This window comes from Triticum aestivum, chromosome 6A (genome assembly GCF_018294505.1).
Source record: "Triticum aestivum cultivar Chinese Spring chromosome 6A, IWGSC CS RefSeq v2.1, whole genome shotgun sequence".
NCBI classification, from domain to species: Eukaryota; Viridiplantae; Streptophyta; class Magnoliopsida; order Poales; family Poaceae; genus Triticum; species Triticum aestivum.
Window position 1 is genome coordinate 171,821,528 of NC_057809.1, and position 24,041 is coordinate 171,845,568.

Genomic DNA, 24,041 nt, shown 5'->3' on the forward strand with positions numbered 1-24,041 from the left:
AGGTAGATGTGTGGCGCTCTAGCCACCAGGCTACAACATCTTTGCTGATGTTAAGGGAGATTCGCTAGCTGATAAACCAAATTTAGCGCAGCAACCTGCGATGGAAAAAACGAAACGTTTTTTTTGACTTATAGTTGGCATACTCGGTAATTTGTAGCAACTTTAGGGGTTATTTATATGACGTATGGGCAGAAGCAATAACCATTTTATTATTAAAAAAATTAAGAATAAGATAGAGGTATATATATATATATATATATATATATATATATAAAGTCTATTAATAACGCAGGTAAAGAATAAGTTATTTCTCATCCTGGTCAATCCACCGAGCCAGACGCACTAGCACCTCCACCGCTCACCTTTTTTTACAGGATCCAGCGCCCATTGAAGTAAATTTTTGCCCGCTCCCACCTTCAGCCGATGTAATTTATCGTTTTGGTATATGCGTGGACGGTTATTCTTTTAGTCGTGGGTTCGTGGCGTTTCTAATTGCAGGCGGTAGCGGCGGGAGGTCTCGGCGGCGAGCGGCCGCAGCGCGGAGGAGCGTGGTGTCCTTCGGCGGCGATTCCACCGATCCCCTTCGCCTCCGGTGGCTGATTAGGTGTCGGCTTGCTGATGGGAACACGGATCTGTCCACAAAGGTATGTTTTAGGTCTCTACGATCTAGGTTTTGGGGTCCTGATGGTGGTAGGTAGGCTAGGACGAAGCGGAATAAAGGGATCTCTTCGGCCTCTTCCTCGTCCTGCCGGTGTGGCCTGTGTAGATGGCGCCAGGCCGGCGAGGGTAGGGCTCTCGACTTCCTACTTGTGGCGCTTTGTATAGGAGTCATGAGCTGGCCGCCGTTCCATCCAATTCAAGAGGCTGCGGCCAGTCCAGGATCTCATGAGCACGGGCAGGTTCCCTGGCCGTGGCTGGGTGATTCTTCCAGCTCACAAAGGCCATGTATGGCGATGGTGCTCCAGACGCCCTTGTATGTTTGGGCTATTTTGGTTTTACTTCCATGTGTGTAGGTGGGGATTGCACGGTAGGAGGTGAGAAACGTCAATCCTAATGCTTTCCGCACCAAACTTCCAATCAACATCCACATACGTTTCACCTGGTTGTGTTCCTCCCAAGTTGCTAATATGGTTTTCAGTTTTTGCAGAGGCTGTAGATAGAAGAGGTCATGAGGCTGAACATCCTGTCCAATCAGGTAATCAGAATTTACCATATATCCTTGACTGTGTGCTTGCTTTCGTGCAAGTAACATTTTTTATCAGGAACACCCTTATTTTTGCACAGAGATGGGTGGTCATGGATTCAAAGAAGGCGGAGTGTAGTCATGTAGTGTCGCTGGTGTTTCTCGGTGTCAGGTTATGTTTGGCCATTGGCATGCATATTGATGCGCCATGCATCTCCTTTCATCATGATGGTCAGCGACCGCGTCTTCGCCGCCGGAGCTGTTCAGTATCACCTACTCTCGGTCAGTTTACATAACTACGTAGCAATTTACTCTCTTGAGGCGAATTATTGTGTATTAAATTTTGATTTCTGTCCAAAATTTAGTTGTTTTCGTCATAGCTAAACTACAATGTTAATACTGACATTACAATCTTTTATTTCATTCCAACAATTTAGTTCCTCTCTGTCAGTAGTAGATTGTGTTCTGGTCTAAATTGATAAGCTATGTGGAGTTAGACGTGTGTTATATAGATCATGAAATCCATGCTTAGGTTCTTTCGTGTGCAGGTTACATTTTCTAGACATATATGTAGCCAATTACTGGTTTCAGGACTACGTCATAGATTCGTGCATTGCACCATATCATTTCACTAGATGGTAAGTTGTGCGAAAAGAAGTTAAAAAGCTAATGATCATGGTGTTCAGTGTTATAGACTACAAGCATGCTAGAAAACAAATTCAGAACTAGCAAAAAAAAGAATTGAGTTCGTCGCGATAACAATTTTCAGGAAACAATGGCTATTTCATATATATGATGGTGATTTTTTGGCGACTATTTCGGGGGAAAAAAACTTAGGCTATGTTTGGTAGCAAAGTATCAGAAAAAACAAAGTATCAAAAACTACAGTAATTTAATCAGTAGGCACACAATACCATAGTTTTAACTTAACAAAGTTTTTCTGGAGTATTCAGAATACAGACCACATGTTTGGCCACAGCACACAATGCTGTAAAATTTGCTGGCTAGCCGTTAATTAGGCAGTCGCATGCTGTAGTAGCGAGATGAAAAAATAGTGGATGGAAGTTGCACCGTGGTGTAGTACTAGAATATATGGATCGACTAGATTAACGATGATTAGCGGCAGCGACGGCGGCGGAGTAATTAGCAAATGGATAATGAGAAGTAGTAGAAGTAGGAGGAAATAAGGATTCATCCTTTGCAGATAGTTTTTGTAGGAAAATGCTAATCAATTTATTAGCAAATGGATAATGGGAACTAGTAGAACTGTACTAATCAATTTGTAGGAAAATACTCCTTTCATTTAAAACATCAGGCATATAGTTTTTGTAACTTTACTTTTAGATATGTTTTCTCTTGTATTCCCTCATTTCTATACTCTCTTTCTCTCCCATATTTATTTATGGATGCTATGGTCATTTCACTGAACATCGTTTTTGTTCTGTGCCCTGTTTAATCCCCATTCTTGATCAAACATAGCTTATAAAAAAATGAAGGGTGATCTAGTTATTTTGTACACACAGTAATTAGTAAGTATTTGTGTTATGTGTGTACGTTGGTACTAGCAATTGCCGATGTGGTAGTTTGATAAATGAAGCTAGAAAACAGCTAGCGGTATCCAGCAAGGATAGGACAGGAGATGTCAAATTTATAAGTTTCCAAATGGCCGCCCAGAATGTGTAATAATCAAGATTGGCGAAATATTCAGTTTGCAGTACACATGTATCACAGCTCAAACATACCAATTACATGTGAATTGCGTTTCTTGTTCTGACATCATTGCATTTCATGATCCTCGGTATTTATTTCTATGCAATTACAACATTAGTTTGAATGGCAGCTGGATTTGGATTTATTGTTAGGCTTACTTTGTTTTTGTGTCCTATAAACAGGGTGAAGCTCGGCGAGAGAGGCCCTATAGTTTACAAATATTCGTGGAGCTCTCACAATGGCAGACAGAGAGAGGAGCTACTCCAGCATTGCATGGCTGACAGCAAGTGACTAATGCCCTAATCTTGTTGTGTAAATTAATGCAACTGGCGTTAACTTGTAGAGCATCATGTTGTTAGAATAGTTCTAAGGTCACCGTGTGATTTCGTTTACATTTTTGCTTGCTTGCCGGTGTACCAAACAAGATGGATGTAGCTTCTGCCGAGGTATGGACGAGGGGCGGGTCCGTTCCTCTGTTCCTGCTCTGTTCCCCTCCCCTAGGACATCAAGGTGCTCCCGCTACTGATTTCCTTGGGAGGATTCTTCGTCTGGGAGTGCGATTCCGGTCGCTCTCTCGCTGCTTTCTTCCCCCTCTCCATCTCCCTTGCCGCGCTACCTTGTGGTGGGTTGACCTAGATCTGTTTTGTTCGGGGCGATTAAGGGGCGATCTGTGCATCGCTACCTGCCCTTGGCAATGGCAGATCGAGGCTCGAATTCCACCCTTGATGCGGCGGCTACTGGAGAGGCTGGGACCCAGGACTCCTTGGATCGACGCGCCCCCGCGCCTGCAACAAGGGATCCGGTGCCGACCCCCGCCCCGGTGCTCGGGGAGTTTGGTTCTGATTCTGCCCCTCGTGTGGTGGAGATGGAGCGCCTCCGTCTGACGGCGATTGAGGCCGCAACCGGTCTTGGTGGATGATGAAGATGAGGCAGATCAGGTGGATCCGGGTCGTGCGCTGGTGGGGAAGGTGCTCTCCCCCAACGTCCTCCACATCAACACCATCTCATCGGCAATGAGGCCGGCGTGGGGAAATCCCCAAGGCTTGTTGTTCCATCCAGTAGGAGATAACCTGTTTGTGGCGGAGTTCGCCACCCCTGCAGGCCGTGCTTGTGTTCTGGAAGGCTCGCCATGGATGGTGGGTTGCCATGCTGTCCTTTTCAAGGATTTTGATGCTGAAATTCAACCGACTCAGATGATCTTTGATCGACTGACCATATGGGCACGAATTATGGCCCTGCCTCCAAGACTGATGAAATCCAACCTTGGTATGGAATTTGCAAAGCCGATTGGCAAGATTGTGCGTGTGGAGTCGGATGCCGATGGTCGTTGTTGGGGCTCCGACATGAGGGTTCGGGCCGAGGTTTTGGTTCAGGAACCAGTGGTAAGGTATGTTACTGTAACATCTGCCAAAACAAAGAGCACCGAAACATATTCAGTCATGTACGAGCGACTACCTTTCCTCTGCTTTTCATGTGGCCTGTTAGGTCACTCGTCGATGTTGTGCCCAACTCCGGGCGTCCGTGATGAAAATGGAGAGCTCCCCTATGCTGCCATGAAAGTGTGTGTTCCTAATGATCAACCAAAGTGGTCGGGGGGCTCAAAGTCCAGTTTTGCTTCTTCCTCGTCCGGCTTTTTTCAAAGAACCTCGGGACAGAAGACCTTTACTGCTGGTACTGGAATTTCTGATCCTAGCAGTCAAGTCAATAATGTTGCCAAGAATAATGTGGTCGATGAGACAGAGGTTTCCTCCCCAGCTAAGGGTGGTCCTGGCCGTGGTAGCTCATCCCGTGGAAGGGGGCGTGCCAGTTCTGCCCGTGGTCGTGTCCGAGGGAAGATTGGGGGCTCGGGCAAGGAATTGTTCCCGGTCTCTAAGTCAAAGAAAGGTATGTCCGGACAGAAACGCAAAACTGCTAAAGACACACCTGGTCAGCTCTCTGAAGGTACTACTTGCTCTGAAATCAATCAGCTTGCTATTGTTCTATCTGGCAATTCTGTTGGAGCTGCTCCTCCACTTGAAATGATTGGAGATATTGAGTCAGTTAAGAAACAAAGGACTTCTCCTACCCGATCGGCGGATCCGGCGGCGGCTGCGGAGCAGCGCCGCCAGACGCAATGAGTCTGTTATGCTGGAACTGTCGAGGCTTGGGGTCGGACTCGACGGTTGGCGAGCTTCGCTGGTTAGTTAAGCTTCACCGCCCCACCCTCCTCTTTCTCTCTGAGGCAAAGATGAGGGATTCACGTGTCAGAAACTTTATGTGGTCTCTAGGTTTTACCGGGTGTTTGGCCGTTAATTCCGACGGCTTGAGTGGTGGTTTGGCTCTGTTTTGGACGGCGTCTGTTAATGTTTCTCTCAAGGGGAGCAATGCTCGATGTATTGATGTTCTTGTTACTTCGGAGGCGGGCTCAACTTGGCGTGCTACCTTTGTGTACGGCGAACCGAGGAGAGAGAGGATAGGCCACAATTCTGGGAGTTGCTGAAACGTTTGAAAGCTCAATGGCAAGGTCCTTGGATTGTATGTGGGGATTTCAATGAGGTTCTATCCCAGGATGAGCATTGTGGTCCCCGGGACAGATCTGAAGCTCAGATTTCAGCCTTTCGAGATTGTCTCATGGACTGTGAGTTGATGGATTTGGGTTTCTCCGGGCCTAAGTTTACGTGGTGTAATCGCCAAGACCCGGAGTGCCATGTGAAAGTCCGGCTTGATAGAGCAGTGGCCAATTCAGATTTTGTAAGGTTGCATGATGTTTGCGCTGTTGAACATGTGATCACCACCTCGTCTGATCATTATGCTATCTTGATCGAGCTTGCCGGGCAGCCCACCCAGAGGACACAACGGCCAGTGCAGCAAGGTTTTAAGTTCGAGGCTATGTGGTTGCGGGCAGCCGACTATAGAGAGCAGCTGGAACGTGCTTGGACTGAGGGGCGGAGTGGTGATTCTTCTCTGCAGGCGACATGGGACAATCTTCATCATGTCGCTGGGGCCCTTAAGTCCTAGAGTCGTGACACTTTTGGTTCTATCCGGCGTCAGATCAATAGACTGGAGCAACGACTTAAGTCCATCCGGTCTATGCCAGTCACGGACTCATCTTTGGCTGAGGAAAGATCTATTAAGACTCAATTATGTGAGTTATTTGAAAGAGAAGAAATCATGGCTCGTCAACGTTCGAGGGTGGACTGGTTGCGTGAGGGGGATCGCAACACTGAGTTCTTCCATGCTCGAGCTGCTGCCCGCAAGAGGACCAACAGAATCCAGCATCTGGTCCGTGATGATGGGTCCTTTTGTGATACTCAACGAGAGATTAAAGGTTTGGTGCAACAATTCTATGAGAAACTTTTCACATCCGAACCTTGTGATGCAGCTGATGCAGTCCTGGATGCTATCCCTCAAAAGATTTCTCCTGAGATGAATGAGGATTTGAGTAAGCCCTACACTAACGAGGAAATCAAGGCTGCTCTGTTCTAGATGGGTCCTACTAAAGCTCCTGGACCTGATGGTTTTCCAGCCCTCTTCTATCAGAATCATTGGGACTTCTTGGGAGAGGAGATTTGTCGAGCCGTGAGATGCTTTCTGGATGGAAGCTCAATTCCGGAGGGTTTTTGTGACTCAGTGATCGTCCTTATTCCTAAAGTGACATGACCCATCTCTCTCAAAAAAAGTGACACGACCCAAGCACCTGAAGAATTTCCGTCCAATTAGTCTATGTAATGTTCTTTACAAGATTGCCTCGAAGGTTGGCCAATCGTTTGAAGTTATTGCTCCCTGTTGTCATCTCTGAGTTTCAAAGTGCCTTCGTGCCTGGAAGATTGATCACTGACAACTCTCTTATTGCTTTTGAATCTCTTCACACCATCAGACATCAGCGAGCTAAACAACCCTTCTTTGCCTTGAAGATTGACATGACGAAAGCCTATGACCGTGTTGAGTGGAGTTTTCTTCATGGTTGCCTCTTCAGACTTGGTTTTAACCCTGCATGGATCAACTCAGTGATGAGGTGTGTAACCAATGTTCGCTATGCTGTAAGGGTTAACGGTGAGCTTACTGCACCTATTGCTCCATCGAGAGGAATTCGTCAGGGTGATCCTATCAGCCCCTATTTGTTTCTGCTCTGCACTGAAGGACTGTCAATTCTGTTACTCCAAAAGGAGAGTTGTGGCGAGCTACATGGCATTAGGAACGGTCGTTCCGGTCCTCCTATCTCACATCTCCTGTTTGCCGATGACATTATCTTCTTTGCTAGATCTGATGCTCGTAGCGTGGCTGCTCTGAAGACCACTCTGGAACTATATTGCTCTGGTTCTGGTCAGTTAATTAACAAGGACAAGTCCTCTTTACTCTTTGGTCGTGGTTGTTCGGAGACTGTTAAGCAAAGAGTAAAGGCGAGTCTTGGGATATCTAACGAAGCCTTCAATGACACTTACCTTGGTATGCCTACCGAGGTTGGTAAATCCCCTACTAGTATCTTCAAGTTCTTGCCAGATAGGGCTTGGCGATGTGTTCATGGATGGTCTGATCGACCGGTCTCGCGAGCAGGGAAAGAAACACTACTGAAATCTATCATTCAGGCGATCCCTGCTTTCATCATGAGCTGCTTTGAACTTCCTAAGGCTATCTGCAGAAGGTTCAGACAAATTATTGCCGATGAGTGGTGGGGCAGAGAGGATGGGAAAAAGAAGATACACTGGAGATCATGGGATTGGTTCACAATGCCCAAGTCTTTTGGCGGGATGGGTTTTCGGGATTTGCACATCTTCAATTTGGCAATGCTAGGCAAACAAGGGTGGCGACTACTTACTGTTCCGGACTCCTTGTGTGCTCGTGTCTTAAAAGGCCGATATTTCCCTCACACGGATTTCTGGAATGCACCGGCTCCGCGTTCAGCTTCTGCCACTTGGCGCAGCATTCTTGCTGGCCGTGACCTGCTCAAGAAGGGAGTTCAATGGGGAATTGGGGACGGCTGCCAGGTTCACATTACTTCTGACCACTGGATCCCTTCATCTCCGCCTTGTGTTCTCCAGCCGCTCTCTCCTATTCCTGCCAATGCTAAAGTTAAGTGCCTTATGTATGAGGAAAGCAGGTCCTGGAATGAAGCAACGGTGCGTGCCTTCTTTCGGAATGACGTCGCATGCGAGATTCTTCATATCCCTATCTACAAGCATGGTGAGGATTTTGTTCGATGGCCATTCACAAGATTCGGGGAATACACGGTGCGATCAGCCTACAATTTGGCTCAGTCTGCACACTTCCTGGAGTCTCATAGTTCAAAAGGAAAGGATTTGAGTTCCAATTTTTCTTCCCAGGAAAAGGATTGGAGACTGCTATGGTCTATCAAAGCACCGGGCAAGATGAAAGTTGTCTTATGGCGCTTTGCGCACAATTGTTTACCATCTGGGGAACAACTTAAACGCCGCCAGGTACCCAATTCTAAACACTGCTGCTTTTGTGCTCGGTCTGAATATGTTGAGCATGCTCTGCTGTTTTGCCCACATGCCAGGGACGTGTGGGATATCATCAAAGAGGAATATAATTTCAGCTTGCACCGTGGCACTTTTCTGTCTCAAGGCAATGGATTTTTGACTTCTTGGCAAGGTCGTCTGATCAGGTGCGTACTGTCCTAGTTGTGACCCTCTGGCATATTTGGGAGGCTCGAAACTTTGCGAGAAACAGTCCGGAGGCTCCCCATCCACGACGTACTGCTGAGAAGATCAAGGCTTATGTCGCCCTTATCCTGCAGCATCTTTTCCTTCCAGTATCTGAACATAGGCGTGAAACCAATGCGTCCAGCTCCGACTGGTCTCCGCCGCCGTCAGGTACCATCATGTTCTACTCAGACGCTGCAACTTTCTCGAGCCTGGATAAGTCTGGCATTGGGGTCGTCGGCAGGGATGACAGAGGTCAATTCGTGGTGGCCTGTAGCGAGCCGATTGAGGGTAGCTTGGAACCTGAAATGGCTGAAGCCATGGCTCTTCGACGTGTTGTTCTTTTGGCGCATGATGTACAAGTTTCAGATGTTATCTTTGCCTCTGACTGTCTCTCACTTGTGCAAAGAATCAACTCGCCTATGAGTGACTGTTCTTCAGTTGGAGTGGTGGTGGCTGATATCAAGTCTATGTCTGAAAGTTTCTCTTCAGTGTCCTTCAAGCATGTTCGTCGGCATTTGAATGTTCCTGCTCATGTGCTAGCTAAATCATGTATGAACTATTCTAGTCTTTGTGTGTTCCATTCTGTTCCGGATTGTATCCGGCAAACTCTATGTAATGTTGTTCATTAATCTATAAAGCCGACGTTCTCTCTCTCAAAAAAAACAAGATGCAAGATGGCATATAATGTATTTTTACATTGAATCATGGATGGTGCATTGGTGACATTTTCTTTAGAGTATGATGATCATCTTTGTTTTACATCGTCTCCCAACTTTATTTTGTTCTTATGTCGGCTTCAAAATTCCTACATTGGTGGTTGGCAAAATGAGTGGAGTAGTATATTTCTTCGTCAGGTCGCTATGTTGGTGGTTGGCAAGATAACATAATGCACGTGCTGAGTGACGTAAGATGGCGGCGAACAACAATGACCTGAGAAGCATCTCGGCCGAATCGGCTGGCCGACGACGGGGTGCAGGACAACGACCTGGAGAAGCATCTCATCTTGCTCTCCGTAGTCTATCCGCTCTCTATGGTCATTTCTCTGGCAGTTGACTTGAAGATTTCCTTGTTCAAAGAAATTCATTGATGATTGAGCAGAAAAATTGACTTAGAGGGAGTGCCATAGAGCCCGTATGGGCAGAGGTAATTTAAGTAGCTTGTCCGCTGTAAAATTACATGGCAGGCAAAACAAACTAGCCAAGACTACGTTACATGGAAAAATAAAACTGAATGGGTTTGTCACATGCACGATGTAACTCACCTCCATTCATCTCGTAAAATTACCTCACAAGGCCTTCTGCTTACGGTTGTTTCAGAGGGACACGCTCGTTCCTCCAAATTGTAATTTTACCTCCCAGGACCTTTTTCTTTGGGTGCGCTTAGTTGTGGTGTGCGTAGGGTGTATGAAGAGGCTGGGGTAAAGAATAACAATTCCTCACTCAGGGTGATGAATAGCGCGACCATATATATATATATATATATATATATATATATATATATATATATATATATATATATAGCGAAGGTCTTCCTGAATTCCCGAACTCACAGAGGAAAAAAAGGGCCACGGCCACGCCCGCCACCTCGTCCTCGATCCCCAACCTCCCCGATCCAGCGCCGTGGACCTCTCGCCCCCTGCCACAACTGCCGCCGCCCTGGCTCCGGTGCGCCTCCCGCTGCCGGAGTCGGCACGCCTCCCCCCGCCGGCCACCCCGTCCCTACCCCCGACCCCAATGCGCCCCCCATGCTCGTCCACCCCGACCACGACACACGTCCTGTCGCCGGCCAGTCCGGCCTCGTCGCTGTCCCTCGACCTCAGCGCGCCTCCCGCCACCGGCCACTCCGGCCTCGTCGGCGCCCCCCGACCCCAGCGCTCCTCCCGCCATCGGCCCTGGATCCATGCACAGCCGACCCTGGATCCCCACGCGCCATCGGCCCTGGATCTCAACATGCCGCTGTCGGTCCTGGATCCCAACCTGCCGCCCCGACCGCTATCCTTGGATCCCACCACCGCACCGCCCGGCAGTGGACCTCTGCGCGCGTCGCGGCCACCACATCCTGCACACCACCGCCGACGCGGACCACCCGCACCAATCACCCCCAGTGTTGAGGTCAAACGGGCTGCACTCGACTTCCACCAACCACCATTGCCGACTTGGGCCCCACAACTGGCGTGACCCACCTACCCCGCTGCATTGCTCGACCTCCCTCACTTGGTCCTTCTCGACGCCCGCCTTCTAGCCGTGTCGCCGGTTCCCCCACCCTATAGCTATCATTGACTTTCTTCCCACGGCAAATTTGAACTTCATCGTGTCGCTGGCTTCTTGCTCCAGATCCGAGCCTTTCTTCCTCCATGTTGCAGAGTGTTTCAAAATTCTAAGGTCCATGCCGAGGTCAGGAGGTGCCATCCCGTTGCTCGTCAACCTTCCTGGAGTCCGGCATCTCTTTGTGCTTTTGGTCGCTGTCATTTATGTCAATAGTGAGAGAGAGTAGAGTTTTTGTTGTACGCTTTACTGTCCTCGGTGTTGTTACTACATGCTCTGTGAAAAAAGCTCGCTTCCACTAGTAGGTTGCCGTTGTTGTACTGGAGCAAAAGGGAATTAACAATTAATATATAAGAATTTGTGTTTTGTTGTACTATCGCTACTTCTTGTGGCTTTGGTAAACAAAAGTTAAAATTTTGTTGAAATGTGTGCATCTTTTGCATTATACGGGAGTGAGAGATTGAGAAATATGAATGTGTATGTTAGTGCTCTATTGTGCTTGCTACTTTTACAACATCAGTCCTGCCATTCCTTTGTTTAATGAAAATATGAATGTGTATTTGCTGACTCAAACACAAAAATTCAAAGAAGTTCAATATAAAAGCCACTAGAAGTTCAAACACTAAAACTTCAGCAAAAATCATAAATTGAAAGATGCTTATCAAAACAAAGAGGTTCAAAAAAGGTACTTTGATTTTTATTGCCAAACATATTTTTCATGTTTCTAAAAAATCCAAGAAAGGTCAAATTAAATAACATAACATTTCAAAAAAGTTTATTAAATACGAAGTTTCCCCAATTCTAAAATAAATTTAAATTCACATTGAAGTTCATGTATAAAAAAGTTGAAGTTCGCATATAGTACAAAGGTGCATTTCTGAAAAAGATGTAAGAATAAATTTATATATTTTCTAAGAATAAAACCAAGAAGTCCAAATTTCAAAAATAGAGAAGTTCGCTGTTTATAAAAACTCACATTTTCTTGGTACTAAGAGAAAAAAAATGAAGAACTTCAAATCTTCACATTTCTAAAAAGCACACAAAAGAAGTTGAAAAAAAGCTAGAACGGTTTTGATGTCTATAAAAAACTCAGATTTTTTCCTTTACTAAAGTAAAATAGGGAGAAGTTCAAATTGACAACAGACGAAAGTTCACGTACTGCATGGTATGAGAAAAATATGAGTAAAAATGTGAAGTCCAATTTTTTGTTGCTAGAAGTTCAAGTGCACATATCAGGAAAGTTCAAAAAGTTCCTCCTGTCCAACAAGTTTCCTCAATAGAAGCTCAAATTAAAATAACAAAAAATAGTTTAGAAAAATTAATTAGAAAAATATTGTGGAGGGTGTCCAATATTTATGACAAAACTGAGATATTTTGATGCTAAAAGAAATAAACCAAGAAGTCCAAATTATATAAAAAAAGAGAAGTTCAATATTTATAAAAAAACACACTTTTCTTCGTTACTAAAGATTAAAATTAAAAAGGTTCGAATTAAAATAAAAGGAGTAGTTTGATGTTTACGGAAAACTCAATTTTTTCCATTTATAGGAAAAATAAAGGTACGAGTTTCAATTTTAGAAAAATGTTTGATACTTATTTGAAAACATTTTTTTCCTATGAATGAGACTAAGAAGTTCAATTTGAAATAACTGAGAAGTTAGAAGTATATAAAAAACTCAGATTTGTTGCAAGAAGTTCACGTGCACCTCCGTGCACGGTTCAGAATTTATATTGCGAGTCATTCGATCTCCAATTACATGTTTTAAAATGGCAAAAAATGATGTTCAACCTTCAATTCTGTGTAACTCAACGTATACACAAAAATGTGTGAGAAGTTCATTTTGAAAACAACGAGAAGTTCAAGTACGGCAAGGAATGAATTTCAGGTGAGAAATAAAAGTATAGAAAAATAAAAGCTTAAAAGGTTTGTTGACAGAAGTTCAAGTGCTCTATCCGGGAAAATTCAAAAATTCTTGCGAGAAAGGTTCATCTTGTATTTCCATCTTCAAAAACACAAAAAAGAATTATTTTTTTGTGTTTTAAAATAATTCTCTCAATCCACGAAGAAGTTCAGTTATTATTTGGGAGCGATTTGATTTCAAAAAGAAAACAAAATTTCAAATTATAAAAATGGAAAAAGTTCATGTACTACATGGTGTGTGTTTAATATGAGAAAAATGAATTAAAGCTAAGGCCCAATTTTGTTGTTGTTATAAGTTCAAGTACTCGGTCGGAGAAAGTTAAAAAAGTTATTGTAAGAGAGGTTTGTACAAAAAGAATATCATTTGTGTAATACTGACGAATGGATGAGAAAATTACAAACGAAAAATACGTCACAAAAGTTCAACGTGAAAACAATAGGAAGTTCACCAACTACATTGAATGAATATCAGATGAAAAGCTTTTAAAATCGTCGCGAGTATGAAAAAATGATCAACACGGGAAAGTTGCGTGTTTACAATAGCTTTCCATCGGGATATCATTTGCTCAATTTCGGTGAGTGGATGGAGAGCTACAAGAAGTGGATGGAGATCTACGAGCAAAAAAAACACGTGCAAAACAGAGTGAAGTTCAAGTAGAAATGCCGAGAAGTTCAGGTTCTTCACGCGGTGCATTTTCGAAGAATTTGTTTCGTGATACAGGCAGAACGAATGATCTCGTTGTTTTTGAAATTACTTAAAAACGGCTAGGAATCAGAGAAAACCATCAACATGAAAAAGTTTCACATTTTTCGTAGCTTTTCAGTGGTATATTATTTGCCCCATTCCGATAAAGTTTGTAGAAATTATGGCAAAAATACGTTTTTAGCCATTTTCAAAACTGACATAAAACCGTAATGAATTAGGAGAAACAATATATACAAAAAAGTTTCGCATTTCTTCATGCTTTCCAACGCCATATCATTTGCTGCATTTGGACGCACGGTTAAAAATTAGCTTGAAAATATGAACTCAGTGGAACTTGTACCGTTTTCTAAATTACTTGTAAACCGTTCAAAATTAGAAAAACTTTTAACATGAAAAAGTAGCGCATTTTCATAAGCTTTCCAATGCCATATTATTTGCCTCAATTGGATTAGCTGTTTAGAAATGACATCGAAAATACAAACTCGGGTGTTCCGTTTGTGAAATTTTACGATTTTCCGAATTACTCTTTAACCGTAGGGAATTAGAGAAAACTTTCAACATGTGGAAGGAGCGGTTTTGCAGCATCTTTCCAACGCCATATTATTTGCCTCATTCCGATAAATGGTTTAAAAATGCGATCGAAAATACGATTCACGTTTTTTGTACGAAGACAAAACGGTTTTCAAAACTGCTCTTAAACCACTTATATTTTGCCAAAAATTTAACTTGGGTCATATAGCAAGCCCCATTTAGACACCTTTTAGCTGAAGTTCAATCTAGCACATGGGGAAGGTCAGGCGTGTTACTCGGGAAGCTCATGTTGTGATCAGGGGATCAGAATAATATTCTCATCACAACCTGAACTGCCTGAGTAACGCGCCTGAATATATATATACACACACACACACACACACACACACACACACACATAAACACTATTCTGATCATGGGATCAAAATAATATTCTGATCACAACCTGACCTGCCCCGCTGGTAGTACGTTGAACTTCCTCTGTACTAGGTTGAACTTCCGCTAACATTGCCCAAACGGGACTTGTGATATACCGTTGGAAAGTTATGGACACCAATATCATGACCCAACTTAAATTTTTGACAAAATATAAGCGGTTTAAGAGCAGTTTTGAAAACCGTTTTTCTTCACACACAAAACGTGAATCATATTTTCGATCGCATTTCTAAACCGTTTATCAGAATGAGGCATATAATATGGCGTTGGAAAGCTGCTGCAAAACCGATCCTTCCACATGTTGAAAGTTTTCTCTAATTCCCTATGGTTAAAGAGTACTTTGAAAAAATGTAAAATTTCGTAAACCGAACAGGTTAGTTCGTATTTTCGATGTCATTTCTAAACGGCTAATCCAATTGAGGCATATGATATGGCGTTGGAAAGCTTATGAAAATGCGCTACTTTTTCATCTTGAAAGTTTTTTTTTCTAATTTTGAATGGTTTAAGAGTAATTTAGAAAATGGTCCAAGTCCTACCGAGTTCGTATTTTCGAGCTAATTTTTTAATCGTCTGTCTGAATGCAGCAAATGATATGGCGTTGGAAAGCTTGAGCAAATGCGAAACTTTTTGGTATATATTGTTTCTCCCAATTCTTTACGGTTTTAAGTCAGTTTTGAAAATAGCTAAAAACTTATTTTCGCCGTATTTTCTACAAACTTTATCGGAATGGGGCAGATAATATATCGTTGAAAAGCTATGAAAAATGCAAAACTTTTTCATGTTGATGGTTTTCTCCGATTCACAGCTGTTTTCAAGTAATTGCAAAAATGACAAGATCATTCGTTCCGCCTTTATCGCGAAACAGATTCTTCAAAAATGCACCGCGTGAAGAACGTGAACTTCTCGGCACATGTACCTGAACTTCACTCTGTTTTTTCATGTGCTTTTCTTGCTCGTAGCTCTTCATCCACTGCTCGTAGCTCTCCATCCACTCACTGGAATTGAGCAAGTGATATACCGATGGAAAGCTATTGTAAACACGCAACTTTCCCGTGTTGATCATTTTTTCATACTCGCGACAATTTTAAAAGTTTTTCATCTCAAATTCATTCACTATAGTAGTTGAACTTCGTTCTGTTTTCACGTTGAACTTCTGTGACATATTTTCCTTTGTAATTTTCTCATCCATTTCGTTAGTGTTACACAAATGATACTCTTTTTGTACAAACCTCTCTCGCGATATACCGTTAGAAAGCTATGGACACCAATATCATGACCCAAGTTAATTTTTTGGTAAAATTTAAGCGGTTTAAGAGCAGTTTTGAAAACCGTTTTTTCTTCATACAAAAAACATGAATCGTATTTTCGATCGCATTTTAAAACCGTCTATCGGAATGGGGCAAATAATATGGCGTTGGAAAGTTGCTGCAAAACCGCTCCTTCCACATGTTGAAAGTTTTCTCTAATTCCCTATGACTAAAGAGTAATTTGGAAAATCGTAAAATTTCGCAAACCGAACAACTGAGTTCATATTTTTTATGTCATTTCTAAACGGCTAATCTAATTGAAGCAAATGATATGGCGTTGGAAAGCTTATGAAAATGCGCTACTTTTTCATGTTGAAAGTTTTTTTAATTTTGAGCGGTTTAAAAGTGATCTATAAAACGGTCTAAGTTGCACCGAGTTCGTATTTTCGAGCTTATTTTTTAACCATACGTCCGAATGTAGCAAATGATATGGCGTTGAAAAGATTGAGGAAATGCGAAACTTTTTCTTATATATAGTTTCTCCAAATTCCTTACTGTTTTAAGTCAATGTTGAAAATGGCTAAAAACGTATTTTCCCCATAATTTCTACAAACTTTATCGGAATGGGGCAAATAATATACCGTTGAAAAGCTAAGGAAAATGCGAAACTTTTTCATGTTGATGGTTTTCTCTGGTTCCTAGCCGTTTTCAAGTAATTTCGAAAATGAAGAGATCATTCGTTCTGCCTTTATCGCGAAACAAATTCTTCGAAAATGCATCGCGTGAAGAACCTGAACTTCTCGGCATGTCTACTTGAACTTCACTCTGTTTTTCACATGCTTTTTTCCCCGTATCTCTCCATCCAGTCACCAGAATTGAGCAAATAATATGCCAGTGGAAAGCTGACGTAAACACACAACTTTCCCGTGTTGATCATTTTCTCATACTCGCTACGATTTTAAAAGTTTTTCATCTGAAATTCATTCACTATAGTAGTCGAACTTCCTGCTGTTTTCACGTTGAACTTCTGTGACATATTTTTCATTTGTAATTTTCTCATCTATTTCGTAAGTGTCACACAAATGATATTCGTTTTGTACAAACCTCTCTCACAATATTTTTTTAACTTTCTTCGACTGAGGACTAGAACTTATAACAACAAAATTTTTAGTCTTTGTTTGTTATTCCTTTTTAATACAAAATGCACATCGTGTAGTACATGAATTTCTAGTAGTTATCAATCTGAATTTCTCTCAGTTACGTGAGAATATCTGAATTTTAATCTGAATTTCTTAATCCCTTTTTATGAATTTTGAAGCGCTCTATTTTTAAAAGTTGAACTTCTTGTTATTTTATTCTTGAAGTTTTCTATAATCATCGAACTTCTCCGTCTTTTTAATATGGACTTCCTGGGTTTTTTCTTAATCTTTTTTATGAAATTTTGAAGCGCTCTATTTTTAAAAGTTGAACTTCTTGTTATTTCATTTTTGAAATTCTTGTTTGCATTCTTTAATATGAGGAAAATCTAAGTTTTTATAATCATCGAACTTCTCCATATTTTTAATTTGGACTTCGTGGTTTTATTTCTTTTAGTAACGGGAAAAATCCTGAACTTGCTGAGTTACACAACCTGAACTTTCCTATGTAGGAACCTGACCTTTGGGCTATCTTCACAACCGTGTCTCTCCGCGCGAATTATTCTGGTCAGTCGTGTTCTATGTGATGTAAGTGTAAAATTTATTTTTGAAATTGAACTTCATACTTTTATTTTTCTCAAAAACAAAAAGAATTTGAGTTTTAAATGTTTTGAAGTTAATTTTGAAAATGTCCAAAAATGTTTTCTTGTCGTCATGTTTGCATAATTTATCAGAACGGGGCAAATGATACACCATTGGAAAGCTATCAAAAATGTGAAACCTTTTCCTGTAGAGAGTTTTCTCTAATTCCAAGCCGTTCTGAAGAATTTTTTTTAAATGGCAAGATCATTTGTGATGCCTTCATCGTGAAAGCAGAGTTTTCAAAAAATGCACTTCAAGAAGAAGTTGAACTTCTGGGCATGTCTGTTCGAACTTCTCCCTGTTTCCTTTCCGTAATGTGGACTTCTTTGTTTTATTCTTATGTACGCGAAAAGTCTGAGTTTCGTAATAATTTTTTAACCTATCCGCTTTTTCAAATTGATCTTCTTTATTAATGAGGAAAATTTGAGTTTTTTATATAGGTTGAACTAGTTCGTTTTTCAATTTGAATGTCATGTTTTTATTCTCTAGTAATGAGAAAAAATCTGATTTTTTTATAAACATTAAATTGCTTCATTTTTCAATTTGTTCGTCTTGTTTTATTTTCCATTAATGGCAAAAATCCAAGTTTTGTAAGAAACAAAAAACATTGAACCATTCCCTTATTTTAATTTGACCTTCTAGGTTTATTTAGAAACGGGGATCATCCTTTTCATAACTTCAAATTTAAAACAGGCAAAATCCCATTTTTAGAAAAGAGGGAGATCAGGGGACTTGAACGACCTGGATTCACCAATTTGAACTTCAAGAAAAATTGAAAAATAATTATTTACTCGATTTGTTGCAAACGAGGGATATCTGGACGTACATCAAGTCATTTTTTCATAAGCCAAGTACAGAAACAATGGATCAAGAAAAAAAAACATATTTTTAGTTATTCTCCCGGCTTGTTGCCATACCAACAAAGACATGTTGTATCTCTCATTTCTCACCACGCTGTAAACTGAAAAAACTGTAGAAAAACACACTTTTGGGGATGGTCGGTGCTCCCTCAAGCTTGGGGAAATAACTACAGAGAACCAAAACCGATTCTTTTTATGTTGGCACTTTAGATGAACGAAACCACATGCTCCTTTTTTTTCATCAACTCATCTTTTTTTCTAGTTTTTTGGTGAAGTTCAATTTTTGGCCTGCTGATTTGTAGTAGCATAGTAGTGCAAGCATATTGCGGGGGCGCCGATGAGTGAAAGTATGAAATCAAAACTATGAGGCCCAAATCTCGTCAGAGCACCCGGGGGCGCTACATATGTGAACCTCCAGCGGCGGTGTAGTTGAACGACCCAGAGGTGGCATTGATGAACGTCATGCTGCAGCGGTGGCGCCGATGAAATAAACTTTTTTTACTCTCATATCACTGTTCAGAACATATCTAGAATCAAGGACGAATAAGAGGAACACACCACTAAAATATTCCATGCCCAGTGTCCAAGCGCATGAGCATTATGCACTTTACGAGATTATGCTTTTGTACTAACTAGCACAACCAGAGCAACTTTAATGCTTCAAGAAGAAAAGAGCAGCTTTACATAGTCAGCAACCTAGTTACCTGAACATCTGAAGAACAAAAACAAGGACGATGTAGAGTTAGATTTTTAGAGTGGCAAGTTCCTCCAAATTGCCAAACAAGAAGCACTTGTGAAGACAGATGGGTAGTCGCCTTAGTACAAACATGCAGAAGCGGTGGCATCACAACAAGCAAGGCAGTAGAGGGAGAGAACACCAAGAACGCCACACCATTGTCATCGATGCTGCCGCGGTTGCACCATTGCATTGCCTGAACTTCTCTGTCTCTGTCTTGCGTGCACGCTCGTATGAAGGTATTGCATTCTGCTTCTAGCTTGGCTTCTGTTAACACAGCATGTGGCTGTCGTGTGCACGCGAGCACCACACACGCTACGGTCGTGAACCGGACACAAGCACACATGCGCCGTTGGACTGCACAGGCTCACCGGGCGAACTTCATAGGCTGGATGGAGCTCCTTCTTCCTTCCAGCCAAGTCGCGCCCAGTGTCGGCGAGCAAGACCATGCCTCAGGCCAGCTCCGTTGGTCACCAACCAGCAGGATGATGCCACAGGTCAAAGACAAGCTATGTGTACGCGCCGCCGAACTGCAGCCTTCCTGGCTCGTGCGTGCCACTGAGCAACCTCGTTCATGGACCGAGGAGAAGCCATCGTTGACTGAAGGTCATCCACGAGGAGCAGGGGCGGAGTTGAACGACCTGATATATGGCGAAGTTGAACGGCCCAGGTGTGCAGTGCCGACTGTAGGTGGTGTGGATTGTTGTGGCGACGCTTGGCTAGCTGCAGGTCGAGATCCCTTGTTGCTGCAGGTCGACATCTCCTCCACCTGCAGGTAGTGCCCAATCTGCACATGGGCTGGTGGTCGCCGACGAGTGGAGCGTGGAGACGCCGCGCTCGGGGTTGGAGGGAACAGGAGGAGGCAGCCATCGACGCGCCATGCTCGTGGACGGAGTACCTAGCCGGAGCAACACCACCTCCCACGCACAACCCATCGGACTTGAGGCTTCGGTGAAGTTGAACTGAGCGGGATCCATGGCTCGGAGGCGGCACATGGGATCCACGGTTCGCGACGACACGCGGGATCCAGGACCGCAGCGGTTGCTCGGGTGGTGGTGTTGGGGAGCCGTGGTGACGATGAACGGAGGCGACGGGGATCAGTGGCGGCGGCGCCGGGCGGAGGCGATGGGGACTTGCGGCGGCGGCGGGTGGAGGTCCTGGGGAGGCACGACGGCCGTAGAAGGTAGAACGGTGGTGTCGGAAGGAGGCGGGGCGGCCTCGCGCCGGGTGGAGGCGGGGGCGGCGGCTCGCCGGAAGGAGAAGCGGGCGGCAGCGCCGGGAGTAATCGGGGTCGGCAACGGGGTGGTACTGGTGTCGGGGTGGAGGTGGTTGGGAGTCGGGACGGCGGCGCGCCGGGTGGAGGTGGTGCGGCGCCGGTGGCCCGAAGCCGGGCCGGCGCCCCGTCGGTGACTGCAGGGGAGATCAGGAGGAGGTTGGGGATCGGCGGAGATGACGAACGAGTGGGCGTGCAGTGGCCTTTTTCTTTTTTCTCCTCGGCGGGTTCCGGAGTTCGGGAACGTCTCCGACGCGCCCTATATAGAGTCGACTGTGATTCAAATAGCTATTTTGATTCCAGGATCAGAATAGTCCTACTATTCCGTAATATATATATATATATATATATATATATATATATATATATATATATATATATATATATATATATATATATATATATACGGCTGCGCTATTGTAAGCGTGCGCGCATTTTGACTTAAACTACGCGCCGGCCGCTCCTAATCACGCGCGGGTGCGGAGAAGGCAACATATTGAGGGTAATGGCATGTGGAGGAAAAAGTAATACATTTAATTTTATTACCATGTGTTGGTCACTATTTATTGCCGGTAATATATGAAGTAATGATGGTAAGGAACCTATTTTTTTACCGGGCATTGATATATCCAAGGTTTCATCCTAGACATTGTCCGTAATAGATTAAGTATAGATAGTAACAGACCCTTCTTTTACCAGTATTGAGTTATCGATGGTTATATCCCTAGATGTAGTAAAGCCTTCATCAGACATGTTGTAATGTATTACTATAGTAACATATTAATCATGGATGGTAATGGACCTAGGTTTTTTTACTGCGCACTTAGATATCACAGGTTTCATCCCTAAATTATTTTAAAGGAACGGTACGTGATGGTAATCCCTTGCTACTTTGTAAGGGCCATTTACTGCTGCTATAATACAGATAGTAATATTGTTACTATGTCCTGCAGGCCCTTTTACGATGGTCATTTAAGCGAGCGAGGATTGGTTGGTCGTAAGGCGTTACAGTGGACATTTACCCACGATCGCGCGCGCGCCCTTTCACCTGGTTAGCGCGCCGGTTGGCTCGAATTAGCCGGAGCGTAGGACAGGGCATAGTGCGCGCAGGCACACTTTAGCAAGCCTATATATATATATATATATATATATATATATATATATATATATATATATATATTTGCCTATATTTATGCACTTGTGATGATGAACATGAAAATATTTGCCTATATTTGTATTTGCTAGCCACGAGCCCTCGACACGCAACATATCCCGCAAACGCGTCTCGCAAAACATTTGCGAGATGGTTTACATGAATTGTTCAGTGGGAAGACTTTAATACGTCCCAAACATATCTACTTTTCCAAACACTTTTGCTCTTACTTTGGACTTTAATTTGCATGATTTGAAGGAAACTAACCCGGACTGACATTGTTTTCAGCAGAATTGTCATGGTATTATTTTTGTGCAGAAATAAAAGTTCTCGAATTATGCTGAAAAATTATGGAGATTATTTCCAGAATATATAAAAATATTGATGGAGAGAACTACCGGAGGGGGCCACCCAGGAGCCACAAGCTTAGGGGGCGCGCCCTATGAACTTATGACCCCCTGAGCCTCTAGTTGCACTAATTCCAATGCTATAAGTACCGTCTCGTGAAGAAAAAAATCAGAGAGAAAATTTCATCACAATTTACGATACGGAGCCATCGCCACCTCCTGTTCTTCATCGGGAGGGCTGATCTAGAGTGTGTTCAGGGCTCCAAAGAGGGGGATTCGATGTCATCGTCATTATGAACCACCCTCCATCAACAATTTCATGATGCTCGCCATCGAGAGTGAGTAGTTCCTTCATAGGTTTGCTGGACGGTGATGGAGTTGGATGAGATTTGTCATGTAATCGAGTCAATTTGTTAGGGCTTGATCCCTAGTATCCACTATATTCTAGGATTGATGTTGTTATGACTTTGCTATGCTTAATGCTTGTCACTAGGGTCCGAGTGCCATGATTTTAGATCTGAACCATCCATGTTTTCATGAATATATTTGAGTTCTTGATCCTATCTTACAAGTTGTATGCACCTATTACATGTTATGATCCTCATACCCCAAGGTGACAATAATTGGGATTCTTTCCAATGATTACCGTAGTATGAGAAGTTCATGTATTCACTAAGTGATAATGCTCTTTTCTGGTTCTCTATTAAAAGGAGGTCTTAATATCCCTTAGATTTCCGTATGGACCCCGCTACCACGGGAGGGTAGTGATGACCCACGAGTATATGGGATCAATCGTAGTCCTTTTGATAAGTAAGAGTGTCGAACCCAACAAGGAGCAGAAGGAAATGACAAATGGTTTTCAGCAAGGTATTCTATGCAAGCACTGAAATTATAAGCAACGAGTAGTTTGATAGCAAGATAATTTGTAACGAGCAAGTAACGGTAACGGTAACAAAAGTACAGCAAGGTAGCCCAATCCTTTTGAGGCAAAGGACAGGCCAAAACAATCTCTTATGATAAGCGAAGTGTTCTTGAGGGTACACGGGAATTTCATCTAGTCACTTTCATCATGTTGGTTTGATTTGTGTTCGCTACTTTGATAATTTGATACGTGCGTGGTGAAGGAAATATGCCCTAGAGGCAATAATAAAGTTGTTATTTATATTTCCTTATATCATGATAAATGTCTATTATTCATGCTAGAATTGTATTAACCAGAAACTTGATACATGTGTGGATACATAGACAAAACACCGTGTCCCTAGTAAGCCTCTACTAGACTAGATCGTTAATCAAAAATGGTTAAGTTTCCTAACCATAGACATGTGTTGTCATTTGATAAACGAGATCACATCATTAGGAGAATGATGTGATGGACAAGACCCATGTGTTAACTTAGCATGTTGATCGTTCAGTTTTATTGCTATAACTTTCTTCATGTCATATACATATTCCTTCGACTACGAGATTATGCAACTCCCGGATACCGGAGGAATACCTTGTCTGCTATCAAATGTCACAACGTAACTGGGTGATTATAAAGATGCTCTACAGGTCTCTTCGAAGGTGTTTGTTGGGTTGGCATAGATCGAGATTAGGATTTGTCACTCCAAGTATCGGAGAGGTATCTCTGGGCCCTCTCGGTAATGCACATCATAATAAGCCTTGCAAGCAATGCGACTAATGAGTTAGTTGTGGGATGATGTATTACAGAACGAGTAAATAGACTTGCCGGTAACGAGATTGAACTAGGTATGGAGATACCAACGATCGAATCTCGGGCAGGTAACATACCGATGACAAAGGGAATAACGTATGTTGTCATTACGGTACGACCGATAAAGATCTTAGTAGAATATGTGGGAACCAATATGAGCATCCAGTTTCCACTATTGGTTATTGACCGGAGAGGTGTCTCGGTCATGTCTACATAGTTCTCGAACCCATAGGGTCCGCATGCTTAACGTTCGATGACGATTTTGTATTATACGAGTTATGTGATTTGGTGACCGAATGTTGTTCGGAGTCCTGGGTGAGATCACGGACATGACGAGGAGTCTCGAAATGGTCGAGAGGTAAATATTCATATATAGTACAATAGTATTCGGACACCGGAAGTGTTCCGGGGGTACCGGGTACGTATCGGGTCACCGGAAGGGGTTCCGGGCAATCCCCATCAAGCTATATGGGCCTAATGGGCCAAGAGAGGGACAGACCAGCCCCAAAAGGGGCTGGTGCGCCCCCTATAGGCCGAA

The 24,041-nt window shown here is 43.1% G+C and overlaps 1 protein-coding gene across 13 annotated transcripts; it reads left to right on the forward strand.

Annotated features, from left to right (window-relative positions):
• The first annotated feature begins 292 nt into the window (after positions 1-292).
• Positions 293-5,257, forward strand: LOC123132653 (uncharacterized). 13 transcript variants are annotated; one of them, XM_044552498.1, is made up of 5 exons: positions 293-392; positions 499-1,034; positions 1,139-1,195; positions 1,285-1,465; positions 3,076-5,257. In XM_044552498.1, exon 5 carries the CDS (start codon positions 3,907-3,909, stop codon positions 5,008-5,010), a length of 1,104 nt encoding a protein of 367 aa, XP_044408433.1. In that variant the 5' UTR covers positions 293-392; positions 499-1,034; positions 1,139-1,195; positions 1,285-1,465; positions 3,076-3,906; the 3' UTR covers positions 5,011-5,257. The 13 variants fall into 13 exon arrangements, with proteins under 13 accessions (XP_044408433.1, XP_044408427.1, XP_044408435.1 ...); XM_044552492.1 differs by having other exon boundaries at positions 499-644; XM_044552500.1 differs by having other exon boundaries at positions 499-644; positions 1,148-1,195; positions 1,263-1,465.
• The last annotated feature ends 18,784 nt before the right edge of the window (positions 5,258-24,041 follow it).

Bases quoted from the DNA above. Each gene is read 5' to 3' on its own strand.
- LOC123132653 (XM_044552498.1), top strand. From the start codon at position 3,907: ATGAGGCCGGCGTGGGGAAATCCCCAAGGCTTGTTGTTCCATCCAGTA.